The 13,751-nt window shown below is 42.9% G+C and overlaps 1 protein-coding gene across 14 annotated transcripts in view; it reads left to right on the top strand.

The window, feature by feature from the left end:
- The window catches only part of RALGPS1 (Ral GEF with PH domain and SH3 binding motif 1), a 469,715-nt gene that overhangs the window by 403,747 nt on the left and 52,217 nt on the right, over positions 1-13,751 (top strand). For all 14 annotated transcript variants that reach the window (XM_058302893.2, XM_058302897.2, XM_058302905.2 and 11 more), the window contains 2 exons: positions 7,671-7,808; positions 12,959-13,052. In XM_058302893.2, the coding sequence (XP_058158876.1) occupies positions 7,671-7,808; positions 12,959-13,052 (232 nt within the window). The remainder of the gene's footprint in view (positions 1-7,670; positions 7,809-12,958; positions 13,053-13,751) is intronic.

Genomic DNA, 13,751 nt, shown 5'->3' with positions numbered 1-13,751 from the left:
TATGTACAACTGAACAGAGTCTAAGAGACAGATAAGGTAGATACAACCCCAGGTATTGGTTCTTTTGAGGGATAAAGAGACCCACGGGTTCTATGGTCACGGCAGAAGGGGTTCACTGCCATGACAGATGGCCCTTCTTTGGAGCTGGTGTTTCTGCGTGATGGAAATGGACTCAGAGGGGATCTCTTTTCACAAGACTTGCATGCTACTTTATTGGAATTGTAGTTGGTGCTGAGTTTAAGATATATGTAGGGGATTTGAATCTCTGGACTGATAATATGACACCCAGGCCCAGAGCCTCAACAGACTTCAGCTCCTACACTTTGACTTATTGGACTTACTCCACTCAGCTAACATGGAGTTGAAGAAGGTCAACCACCACAACATGGAGCCTAGAGTGTCTACAACTAGAAGCGGGAAGAGTGCATCCAGTACCCATGTGCAATCTAAGCCCTCACTTGACATAGGTGTGCAATGGACACAACCAATCCAATGTCCACAGAGAAAATGTGGAATGGGTGTGGGAACGGTAGCCATGGGGGCTGCTGGGTGTGGGGAACGGGAGGAAGAGATGAGATGTGGAGGCGTTTTCGGGACTTGGAGTTGTCCTGGATAGTGCTGCACGGTCAATTACGGGACACTGTAGATCCCCCCAGGGCCCACTGGATGGAACGTGAGAGAGTCTGGGCTATGATGTGGACCATTGACTATGGGGTGCAGTGATGCTCAGAGATGAACTTACCAGGTGCAATGGATGTATCACGATGATGGGAGAGAGTGTTGCTGTGGGGGGAGTGGGGGGCGGGGGCGGTGGGGTTGAATGGGACCTCATATATTTTTTTTAATGTAATTTAAAAAAATAATAATAAATAAATATTTAAAAAAAAAAAAAAAAGAACTATTCCATTGAGACAAAGATCTTCCTTGTACTAACCCTTTATGGTCACACCCACCCATACCCACCACACCTGATGTCTGGCAACCACTAATTTGTTCTCTGGCTCTATAATTTTTTCATTTCAAGGATGTTATATAAATAGAACCATATAAACTGACTTTTTGAAGACTGACTTTTCTCAGCGTAATGCCCTTAAGATACATCCGAGTTCTTGCGAGTATCAGTAATTTGTTTCTTTTTATTGCTGAGTAGTATACCATGGTATGGAGATATTAATAAAGAGGAACTAGAGGAATATATATATATATATATATATATAGTTCCTCTTTTTTATCCTGTCTATGGTTTCCTTTTTCCTAACTTTTGTTGAATTTTTTATTCCTATTCTCCCCCTATGTTGATTTGAGGGTTCTCCATCCAGTTTCTGTTTTGTTACTGTGAAATTTTTTAATATGCTTAAATCTGTGTTTCTCTATCAGTATCAAAAAGTAAACAATTGTGGTACCCAGAGAGGATACACTGACTGACCAAGGGGATGTGATGGCCCTGGCTCACCTGGATGCATCTTCATCTGTTGCTCCAGTCTAAGTGTAGGTTGAGGAGGTGGGTGCTGAAGTCACCCTCTGCTGTTTGTAGAGTCAGCAAGCCTTTTCCTTGTAGACCCCTGAGACAGAGAGCACATGCATGTGCCAGCCACCTTGTGATAGAGACAGAGAAATAGGAGTGCTGCTGGAGGCTAAGCTGCTGCACCCTCTTACACTGCCAGCAAGAATGTGCCAGGATTCCCATTGCCTTCAAGTCCTCACCAGCCCATATTATTTCCTATGTTTTTCAAATTGCCCCTGTGGTGCACAGGATGTGGTATCTCACTGTGCTTTTGATTTGCATTTCCCTAATGGCTAATGATCTTGAGCCCACTTTTAGTTATTTGTATAGCCTCTCTCTTGAGAAATGTCTATTAAAGTCCCTTCCACATGTTATAAACAACAACCAAAAAAGTAAACAATATCAACATCATGCTGCAATCCCCTCCATGACTTTTAGCTCTCTGCTTATCCCCCATTACTGATTTTCACTTCCCAGATTTTGTTGAAATCATCTGGAATTTTAGTTCCACATTAAATATTTCATTATTTTATTGGTGTCCATAACTATATTATCAACAATTCTTTAGACTTTATTATAAATGCAATTGATTATTTTGCTAATTACTCTTTTCTTGTGGCTCCAAGAGTGGAACATTGCAAACAGAGATAATTTTACTCTTCCTTTAAGGACTTACTTTGTTTTAAATAACTGTGCTTATAGAAGCTACCAGATTTACTGCAACTAGTCTGGAATATACAGTAATAAAGTGGGGTATATTTTCATCAAAACTTCTTTCTGTGACATTACCACCCATGCAACCAGTTTTCACTAGTGAGGACTCAGGCAGAATGAAAATAAAACAAACAAACAATGATTAAAGCACTTTTGCAGCTACAAGTCTAGAGCTGCATCTGGGAGTACATCATGTACTGCAGTTGGCAGGAGGGCAGATCAGCAGTCAGGCTGTAGCTCAAGACCCTCCCAATGGGCCTTCTGTTCCATACAGCAGTGGAAGGGACCTGATCTTTCCTGCAGCTTTTTCCCCACTTAAGAGAGGCAAAACTTTTCCACTGGTTGCAGTTTCTATCTTGTATTTATCATCTGATTTATAGTTGACATCTCAGAAATGAAGTTTGCCCAACTAAGTTGAAACTCCTGTGAGTGGTAACACATATTTTAGTGGGAGGAAAGGAAAGTGAAACAACCTTTGCTAACAGCATACCACTCCAAAAGGAAGGAAAAAAGAAGGGAGGGTAGGTGGGAGGGAAGAGGGGGCAGTGATAGAGAAAGGGAAGGAGGAAGGGAGGGAGAATGGAAAGATGGAAGAGAGGGGAGAAATCTTTTCTGTTGACAGAATACATGTTATGGTTTCAAAAGGAAAGAAAAGCTTCTCCCTTATGATCAAATGATTTGTGTGCATCTGACACTTGTGGAATCTTGGTCACAATTGCTTTATGGAAGCAACGGGAAGCTTTATGTGGTTTCAGTGCATGGAAGGAGAGGCTCTGGCAAGTTGAGAGAACTCCCCAATGATATATACCATGCCTTAATCCATCTTGAGTTATTTATTGATTTAGTTGGAGAACTTCCTTGAGCAATTCTTCCTGGAAATCTTCATGGGTGGAATACTTTCTGAGACCTCTGTTTAAAGATATCTGGCTTTTTTTGCCCCCAAATGTAAATGATAATTTGGCTAAGTTTATAATTCTACAGCTATCAGCCCATTCCTTCAAAATTCTTGTAAATGCTGTTCTATTGTCTTCTAGCATTTGATGTGGCAAATATAAATTAAATGACAGTCTGATTTTCTTTCACTTATAGGTAACATCTAGAACCATAAAAAATTTTTTACTAGAAATTCAGTACTTTTACTAGAATTTTTGTTTTCTTTCAATGTTATCCCCGATTGTCTCCTAGTTCTATAGAATGAAGTCTTCTGCTCAGATGGTTTTCCTCTGTTATTTCTTTAATTATTGCTTTTCTTCCATGCTTTCTTTGTCCTCTTTCTGTAACTCTTATTAAATGAAACTGTCTCCCCAGACTCTATCCTCCTTGTCTTTTTTTTCTTATAAATACTGATGAGAACAGCAAATACTGCTTAAAATACCTTTATTGCACACTTACTGTGTGCAGAGCATTGTTTTAGATTATATGAATGCAAAGATGAATAAGCAAAAGTCCTTCCCTGCAAGGAGCATGCAGTCTAGATGAGATGAGTAAGTCAGAAGAGTGGAGAGAAGAGCAATGGGATGGTCGTGTGCTGGCAGAGAGCTGGTGAGGGTTGCTGTAAATCTCAAGGGGAACACCCAGAACAACCAGATTTTGCTCAGTTCCTGGGACTGAAGAACAGTGTAGGTCATGGTGGAGCTTCATTCCCACTTAGAAGAAGGAAGAGCCTTGTTTGAGCTGTAAATTCACTTTACTGATTGATATGTCAGTTAATGCACCATTAATGACTTTAAGAAATATATAATCACCCCAAAGCTATGTTTCTGTCTTTTCTGCAACATATGAAAGTCCACATTGAGAAGGTATTTTAGTATTCAGTTGCTAAGAAACTTTTTGTTTACCCTAAAAATCTGCTATTTTTCTTACTCTGGCTACTGCTAAGCTTATGACCAAATATGAAGCTGTTATAGTGATTATATTGATTTTTACAGTTGCCCTATTTGCTTTCTGATTTTCTTGGTTCACATTCTTTCTTTCTTTCTTTCTTTCTTTCTTTCTTTCTTTCTTTCTTTCTTTCTTTCTTTCTTTCTTTCTTTCTTTCTTTCTTTTTTCTTCTCTTTTCTTTCTTGTTTACACCCATTTTTTTGTTATATGCAACCCACAAAGCCTCTATTTATCAAGGTGTGGTGAATAATTAAATGCCATCAACATTAGTGTTCGTTGAGGATTCTGCTCTTGGACTAATTGTCCATTCAATCACTCAGCAAACATTGACTCAGCACTAGCCAGCTGCAAAGCTCTTTGCTGGTTGCCATGGAACCTCAGGTCTGACTCAGTCCCTCCCAGCAGGTTGCTACACAGCAATTATAAAGCAGATTTTATGGGATTATTTTTTGTGTGGTTCCTTTTGCCAAAGTCATGACATCAAACTCTACAACTCCAGGAAGACATTTCTCCTGTGGGCCAGTCTCTGCCTGACCTCTGTGGATAGAATCTGTTGAAGGTACAAATTCAAGGGTAGGGCACCCTAGAGCCGGATTTGGTAGGAACTGTATGATGGGGTGCTAAAAATTTCCACTGGGGTAAAATGTGATGCATTCTGTCCTCACATTGTCTTAGGGTTATTTCTTAATGATCAGATCCTACTTTAGAATAAGGTAGATACATGTCCTTGCCCTCCCTTCTCCGTGGAAAAGAGAAAATTGGGCATTCTTGCACAGGCAAAAAAGATGGTCTGTCATCTTGAACAGAGTTTATTTCTTTGCTAGGCAGTAGACAATACAGTGGACCCTCTTGGTTAAGAACATGCATGGGCCCTGCCCATTCTGTTGTCTGACAAAAAAGGGCTCAAACCCATTTGCAGCCATTGCTGGCCAGGTGACCATAGAGCCCTCATCTGTGACCCAGAGCTAACAATGCTACCTCACAGGGCTGCTTGGAGGATTTGCTGAGATAGCACGTCCTCCAAAGAGTTTAGCTGTAGTTATTATCATTACCCTAAACAGAAGATTGGCCTACTGGACAGTTAACAGTTGGAAATAAGGTCTACTCAGCCAGTATATTCTTAGTGAAAGTTAGTACCTTTTAGTGGATGCTCCTGAACTTTAAATATCAAAATGTCAATCCCAGGGAAGCAGGTGTTCTATACAGCAGGGGAAACATAGATTGAGAGGCAAAGAATTTTCTTGTTGTTTGTCTGTTTTTTGTTTTTTATTATTATTATTGAAATAATGAAAATGCTCTAATAATGATTGAAGTGATGAATGCACAACTATGTGATTTTACCAGATACCATTCATTGTGCACTTTGGATGAATTGTATGCTTTATTAATATGTATCAATAAAATTGATTTGTTTTTTTAAAAATGTCAACCCCATAGAGCAAAGTATTTAGGATGCATTTTGCCCACCACTTCTACTGGCAGGGTGCCAGGCAGTAGCTTGCTCATTCTTTGCAAGTGTTGTTGAGGCTATTTTTGGCTAAAGGTATTACAGCTCTTCTATGTAGAGGAAAGCTTTGGCCCTCAACCAGTCTTTCTTTTGGGTGCCAGAGTTGGTTCAAATCCTGCAAAACAAGAAAAATCCTGGTTTCCACCCCTTCTCTCCTCAAACAAGACACAGCTCTTCCTTCCCTCAGGAGCACTTTCACTAGAACAGTAGTTTTCAAAGTGTGGTGTCTGGACCAGCAGTATCAGCAGCAACAGGGAACTAGTTAGAAATGCAGTTTCTCAGGCCCCCCTAAAACTGCTAAACCAGAAACTTTGGGGCATGACTCTGCATTTCATCAAGCTTCCAGGTGAGTCTGGTGCCCAGTCAAGTTTGAGAACCATTGACCTAGAGGATCTCAAAGCTACCCCAGACTTCACTGTTCGCTAATGCTTATTGTCTACATTTTAATGACTAGAAGAGAATAGCTCCATTCCAGTCGCTGGTCAGGGCTGCAGCCTGCAGCTCATGCCCAGGAGTTGTGTTTTAAAGTGAACGTTTACTAAGCAAGTAGTCACCACGTACGAGGCACTGGGTAAGGTGTCAATATATTATCTCATTTTAGTACTCACACAACCCTGCAATGTTTATTATATTATAGATGAACAAAGTGAGGCCTTGCCCAAGGTCACACAACTAGTAGAGAGCAAAACTGGAATCCAGCTGCATGTTTGCATGACCTGGAGGCTGTGCTTTCAACCCCATCAATATGATGGCCACAGTGGCAGTATTCATGAAGGGCAGCTGGAAAATGTGACCTTCATCACCCACCTATGTCTCCAGATAGTTTCAAGCATGGTGCTACAGCAAACCAGACAGCAGAGAGCTGTGTGGTGGATTGAGCTGCACAGCCATCCTCCTCCCCTATCCCCAGCCAGGTGGTTTGTTGTGAATTAGACCTGGAGTGATGTCATCTGGCCATGCCAAGTTGCAAACTAACCTGTTATAGCAAAGTTTTTATATCACACGTTATTTTCCTATTAAAAACACTCAGGAGCATTTTCTATCTAACTTTAGTTCTAAAACTTTGTACCATCTTTTAAACTATTTTTATTTCTGTTTCTATTTTTATTTCATGTACATGATGAATTATGCCACTAACCAAATTGTCCTTTTCTTACTGACTGCTAGAAAGCTTAGAAGCAAATATGTGGCCCCTTCATAGTAAATGTGTGGTCACTATCTTTAGCTCTAGGAGGCGTGGCTCTGTATAGTGTAGGGTAGGTGTGGGCGTAGTAAGAGTAGTAGTAGTACAGTAGTGGTAATGAGAGTGGTAGAGTAGTGGCAGGCACAAAATAAGAGCTCTGTGAATGTTAGCCAGCAACAGAAGCATCTACCTTTTATTCTGCCTGTAATACCATATACTAGGTACTGTCGTAAGGAGTTTTTGAACACTACCTCATTTACTCCACTTGACAACTCTGTCAACTAGATTCCATTATTAGCACAATTTTACAGTTGCCCAAACTGAGGCTTAATGAGATTAACTCCCTTGTTCAGGGTTACATAGCCATTAAGTGTAGATCCAGAACTGTTGCTTTTTGATTTCTTCTTGTGTACCTCAGTTAGTTTGTGAATTTTGGTTGTGTGTGTTATATACAAATAAGATAAATAGCTGAGTAAATAAATTTTTTAAATGAATTCAGTCTAATTAGGTGATCTCCTAAGTCCACCTCCAACCACTTAAATGCCATTGGTTGGTGAAAAACACAAGTATCATCTATTTCATGTCTATTTTCCAGATGGGCTACAAGTAAACTGCTATTTTCTGGTTGGGATACTAGTAAAAACCCTTATTGCTGGAGAGTATATGAACTAGAAATGCTAAAATCTTGCCAGCATTCATTTTGGTTGTTGCAGTTGAGCAGTCTGTGAAAAGTGAGAAGTCAGGATTAGAGCTGAAGTCAAATTTTATCTCAGTTTTCTGTAAATTTCCTTTTTTACCTCCTAGCTGAGCAGTACTGTTTGTGTGTTTGTTCTGACTAACGGTGAGCTCCTACCATCATTAAATGTCTTCTTTAATTTCAGGAATCTATCTTCTGGATTTAATTTACATTGATTCTGCATATCCTGCCTCAGGCAGTATCATGGAAAATGAACAAAGATCCAATCAGATGAACAATATTCTCCGAATAATTGCTGACTTACAAGTTTCTTGCAGCTACGGTTAGTACTCTTAGGTTTTGGTATCTTGAATTCTTAACATCACTGAAATTTAGGATTCATCATCCTGTCAGTGAGAAAGCTCTAGAAACCACATAGTCATCCCAAAGCTCTTCATTTTAATATATTGAGTATCAAATATGTGCTAGATCCTTTGTACAAAGATTTTATCTTCAAAGAGTGCAAACTAGACATTATTGTCTATGTATTGCTGATGAGGAAACTGAGGCTAAGAACAGTTTAGTTACTTAAGATCATACATTATCAAAAAACAAAATCAAACAAAAAAGATCATGCATCTAAGTGGTGACAGAGCCCAGATCTAGCTCCCAAGTCAGTCATTCATTTATTCAACAGCTATGTTAGAGTACTTACACTGTACCTTATCCTGTACTAAAAGCTAAAGATAAAATAAAGAGGAAAAATCAGACACTGCACTTCCCTCTTGGAGCTTAAAGTAAAGAGACATTGATCAAAAAATCACTCAAATAATGTAAATTTGCAACAGCAATAAGTTGGTACAAATAAGGAGTACTTTGTGGTATGATGGCAAAAGAAGGGGGCTTGACCAAGTAAGGGAGTTAAGGAAGTGATCACTAAATAAAATAAGACAAAAGAGTGTCCTTGCAAAGGGAGTAGTAGCCAATGCAAAGGCTCTGTGGTGGGAGAGGACATGGGACATATCAGATTGGAAGAAGACTGGTGAGCTGAGTAGGGACAGCAGGAGGAGCTTATTATCACATGAGACTGGAGAAGCAGATAGGAACCGTCTGTCGTCTTGTTGGCCAAGGTAGTAGGAATTTGGTGTTTTATCCTAAGAACAGTGAAAAGTCATTGAGGTGTCTTTAAAGAATGTGAATGATCAGATGTGCATTCTGAAAAGGATAACCTTGCTGCAGGGTAGAAAGGGGATTAGCAGGAGTCTAGGGAGGAAGCAGAGGACCAAGGCAGGAGGCTGTCTCTACAGGCAGAGCATAGTAGTGACTTCTGTTGGTGGGGATGGGTGTGGATGCTAGTAAGAACTAAATGAATGAAGAGAGACACTAAGCAGTAGCTGGAAGGCATGGGAAATAAGAGAAATGTGGTTGTTACTGAGTTTTGTTTTTTGGGTTTTTTTTCCTTAATGGAAGAAATTTGTCATTTTAGAAGGTAATGGGAAGAATTCAAGAGATAAATATAATTAATAATGTAAAGTCCTTGGGAAGGCAGGAGGGGCAGGATCAAGAGCAGAGATGGGAAGACTAGCTAGTGATGGTGTTAATAGGAGGAGAGGATGGGAAGCGGGCTTGGCCCAATGGATAGGGCATCTGCCTACCACATGGGAGGTCCGCGGTTCAAACCCCGGGCCTCCTTGACCTGTGTGGAGCTGGCCCATGCACAGTGCTGATGTGCGCAAGGAGTGCCCTGCCATGCAGGGGTGTCCCCCGCATAGGGGAGCCCCATGTGCAAGGAGTGTGCCCCATAAGGAGAGCCACCCAGCACGAAAGAAAATGCAGCCTGCCCAAAAATGGAGCCACACACACACAGAGCTGACACAACAAGATGACGCAACAAAGGGAAACACAGATTCCCGGTGCCGCTGATAAGGATAGAAGTGGTCACAGAAGAACACACAGCAAATGGACACAGAGAGCAGACAACCTGGGGGGGGGGGCAGGGGGAGAGGATAAATAAAAAATATTAAAAAAAAAAAAGAGTGTTGCTGATAAGATGGATGATAAACCTAAGCACCATAAGGCACAAACTGAAGACAGGAAAGGGTGGCAGATGGGATGAAAGTAGAGATGAAAGTGGACTGCAGATCTCATGGTGTCTGAGAACAGCTATCATGGGAGTAGTGGAGAAAAAGGAGGCTGTGACTGGAAAGTGGATTCATTTATTAGTGATTTTAGAAGTAGGGCAATTATAGATTATATTAGGGTAGACTGTCATAACAAACAATCCTAAAATATTCATTGGCTTAACATAGTATGAGTTTATTCCTCATTGACACGAGTTTATTTCTTGCTTACACAATAGTCCAAGCAGATGTTTCTTTTGGGCTTCTCTCTAGGACTGCTCTCCTCTAGGCAGATTCAGGGGCCCAGGCTTCTTATCCCTTATAGCTTAGCCATATCCTTGGTCACTGAACTCTGCATTTTTTGGCAGATGCAGGAAGGGAGAGAATCAAACAAGGGTGGTCCAGACTTGAAGTGGCACACATCTCTTCTGCCTAGGGGAGGCTAGGAAATGTAATTTAGCCACATACCTAGAAGGAAAAGGGAAATGGTTTGGTAAACAACTAGCCAGATTCTGCCATACATGACCAGATCCAAAGTGGGACCATGAGAGTGGATGCCAGCGATGGATGGAGGAGAGGGTTGTTGAAGATGATATCAAGGAACTCAGAAGTCAGAATGCTGTGAAAAATGGGTGAAATGAATGTGGACTTTGACAGTGATGATGGTGGTGGATTTTGGGGTATGGAGCTCAACTGCAAACCAATTGCCCAAGTCCTCCATGAATTACCATGAATGACAAAGGGGCTGGTCAGAAGATGTCAGCAATGAAAAGGGGAATGGATGTTAGAAGTGCATGAATGTGCCTTTGAGGGAAGTGGATTTGGCTCAACAGATAGTGCATCTGCCTACCACATAGGAGATCCAGGGTTTAAACCCAGGGCCTTCTGACCCGTGTGGTGAGCTGGCCAATGCTTAGTGCTGATGCGCACAAGGAGTGCCCTGCCATGCAGGGGTGTCCCCCGCATAGGGGAGCCCCACGTGCAAGGAGTGCACCCCATAAGGAGATACACCCAGTGCAAAAAAAGTGCAGCCCGCCCAGGAGTGGCACCGCGCACATGGGGAGCTGATGCAGCAAGATGACGCAACAAAAAAGAGACACAGATTCCCGGTACTGCTGACAAGAATGCAAGTGGACACAGAAAAACACACAGCGAATGGACACAGAGTGCAGACAACTGGGAGGGGTGGCAGGGAAGGAGAGAGAAATGAAAAATAAATAAGTCTTTTAAAAAAATGTGCCTTTGAGAAGCAGAGTACTCATAAGAGGGCAGATTAGTAAAGGTCTAGAAGCAGCAAAGGGGGCAAGGAAGGAAACACCCTATCATATGCAGGGTGTGAGAAAATCAACAGCCTCTATTTTGGAAGGCCACAGGGGAAGCCAGGGTGAAGTTCCTGAACCTGTTTATGAACTCATGAAGGCCTGCTCATGAGTCGCTCTACAAGCATTCCAGCACCAAGAGTGAAGTACACACTTCCAGATCAGCTTTCCTTCTGACAGGAGGAGCAAAGAGGAGCATGTGTTCCTAGTGTAATCCTCACCTGTCTAAGGCCCTTTTTTTTCCTTTGTCTTTATTTATTTTTTTAATGTTACATTCAAAACAGATGAGGTCCCCATATACCTCCCATCCCCCTCACCCCACTCCTCCCCCCATAACCAAAACCTCCTCCATCATCATGAGACATTAATTGCACTTGGTGAATACATCTCTGAGCACTGCTGCACCTCATGGTCAGTGGTCCACACCATAGCCCACACTCTCTCACAGTCCACCCAGTGGGCCATGGGAGGACATACAATGTCTGGTAACTGTCCCTGCAGCACCACCCAGGACAACTCCAGCTCCTGAAAATACCCCCACATCGCATCTCTTCTTCCTACTCCCTACCCCCAGCAGCCACCGTGGCCACTTTCTCCACACCAATGCCACGTTTTCTTCCATTACTAATTACAATAGTTTATGAATAGAATATCAGTAAGTCCACTCTAACCCATACTCTATTTCTAAAGCCCTTTTTACTCACAAAATTGTCCCACTGGCCAGAGGAGCAGTCACATACACAGGCTTTGGGGTCAGACAGACTTGGTCAGACAGCCTCAGGATCAAATCTCCACTCTGCCACTTAGAAAGTCACCTCCTCTTCTCTAAGTCTAAGGTTTTCTATCAGTAAAAATAGGAACAACATACATGCAAATCATTTAGCACACTCCCTGACATTTCATTAGAGCTCAGTAAATGCTCTCTGTATTACTATTACTATCTGCACCTGCATCCTTCCCATTACCAACTTTGTGGTGCTGGTGTCACTATTTCCATTTCAGAAACAAGGACACTGAGGCTTAGTGAAATAAAGTGACCTGTTCAGAGCCATGCTATTAAGGGCAAGAGCCATCAAGTGCTTCTCACAGCACCTGGAATTATTTGCCCCACCTACCCTTCTGTCCTTCTCCTCTTGCTCCTCTTTACAACCTCCTCCACTCTCTCTGTCTCTTCCATTGACTTGTTCTGTCCCACTCTGTGGGGAATAGCAGAGAGGATTATGGAAGGTTTTTGGCCCCATCAGAGGAGTGCAGTACCACAAAGGTCTGCAAAGAGCAGCTGACATCAGGCACTCCAAGAAAGACAGGCATCCAGTGTGGTAGAAGTCTAAGATGACCAGAGGCATCTCTGCCACTTCTTAGTGATGTGACCTTTGTAAATTGCCTCAGTTTCTTCCTTCGTTCAGTGGAACATTGTTTCCCCCGAATGAGGCAGGTGCAAAGGTTAAAGCAGATGATATATATAAATCACCTGGTGCAGGCCCTGGCACAGAACAGGTGCTCAAGCATCTGGGCTCTTACCTTTCTTCCCACGACACAGCACCTCCATTCTGTGGACTGGGACTCTTCAAGATGTGCCCAGATCTGGGTTGGGCCTCTACAAGAGGCTGAATGGGGTTCATTCATTCATTCATATAGCATAGGTGGTGGCAGGTGTGGGAGGTTGCCTGATTACCCCAGTGGAAACCTGTTTCTTGGCACAGACCATGGGCTCTGGTCTCTTCTGGAGGCTGGTCTCTTCCCTAGCCTCTGGACTCTGAGTGGAGGCTTCAGCCCCTCCTTCCCATCCGAGGAACTGTGGTGGCCTCAGAGCATGGTGTTGGTGACCCAACGGTCTGAGGGGCAGTCCTCCAGAGCAGATCCCAGGCCTGAGTGCCCTTGTATGCTCAGCACAGGGCCAGGCCCAAACGAGCCTCTGTGACTCTTGAAAGAGTGAATAGATTTCTCAATATACAAGGAGCATCTAGCATTAAAATCAGTGATTCCTATCTTCTCATTTGGACCCTGGAGATGGGGAAGGACTGAAGCCTCTGGATTTTGTCTGGCTTTTACAGATCACCTCACAATCCTGCCCCACGTACAGAAGTACCTGAAGTCTGTACGCTACATTGAGGAGCTCCAGAAGTTTGTGGAAGACGACAACTACAAGTAAGTCCCCACCCACTCTTTATTTGGGCCAGGCCCACCCCATCCTCAATGTTGCCGTCAGTGCTCAGGTGTCAGCAGGCAGCCTGGCTCTTGGGCCAGTGAGTAGCCACCTGTGGGCTTATAAAAGGTCGTTGCAGGAGCACCTTTCCCCCAACAGAGACAAGCATACACACATAATGTGATCTCTGGCCCCACAGGCCCCACAGTGGAGCTGTCTGAGCATCTCCTCACATTTGCCTCTACCCTACCCTACCCGCATCCCCGCCTATCCTCTCCCCCACCCCAGCTGCCATGGTGCTGAGGAAGGTTTTTTTTACTCCTCAGCATTATCCATATCACATGGATAGGTAAATTTAGATTTCACGTCTATGCATGAGGCAGGTTTGGGATTCTGCATTCTCATGAGTGACTCCTTCCCCACCAACTGTGCTGGATGGAAGACCAACATTTTAGCCACATCTCCAGGCCACAAACAGAATATTCCAAGAGCCCATGTCATGGACAGGAAAAGATTTGCCTCCCAACTTTCTGCATGATTGTTGCTGTCTGACACTGGCCTGGACCCTATCTCCATCCTCTTGGAGCCCTTGTAGAGCAGACCCAGTTCCCATAAAGACCCATGTGGGCCTTCTGACCTCAGCTTCCATCGCCTTGCTTGAGCTTTCAGTTCTTTCTTCATTTATGGCACTTGGGAATTTA

This window comes from Dasypus novemcinctus, chromosome 8 (assembly GCF_030445035.2).
Source record: "Dasypus novemcinctus isolate mDasNov1 chromosome 8, mDasNov1.1.hap2, whole genome shotgun sequence".
Classification (NCBI taxonomy): domain Eukaryota; kingdom Metazoa; phylum Chordata; class Mammalia; order Cingulata; family Dasypodidae; genus Dasypus; species Dasypus novemcinctus.
This window is presented reverse-complemented; position numbering and strand designations above follow the sequence as displayed.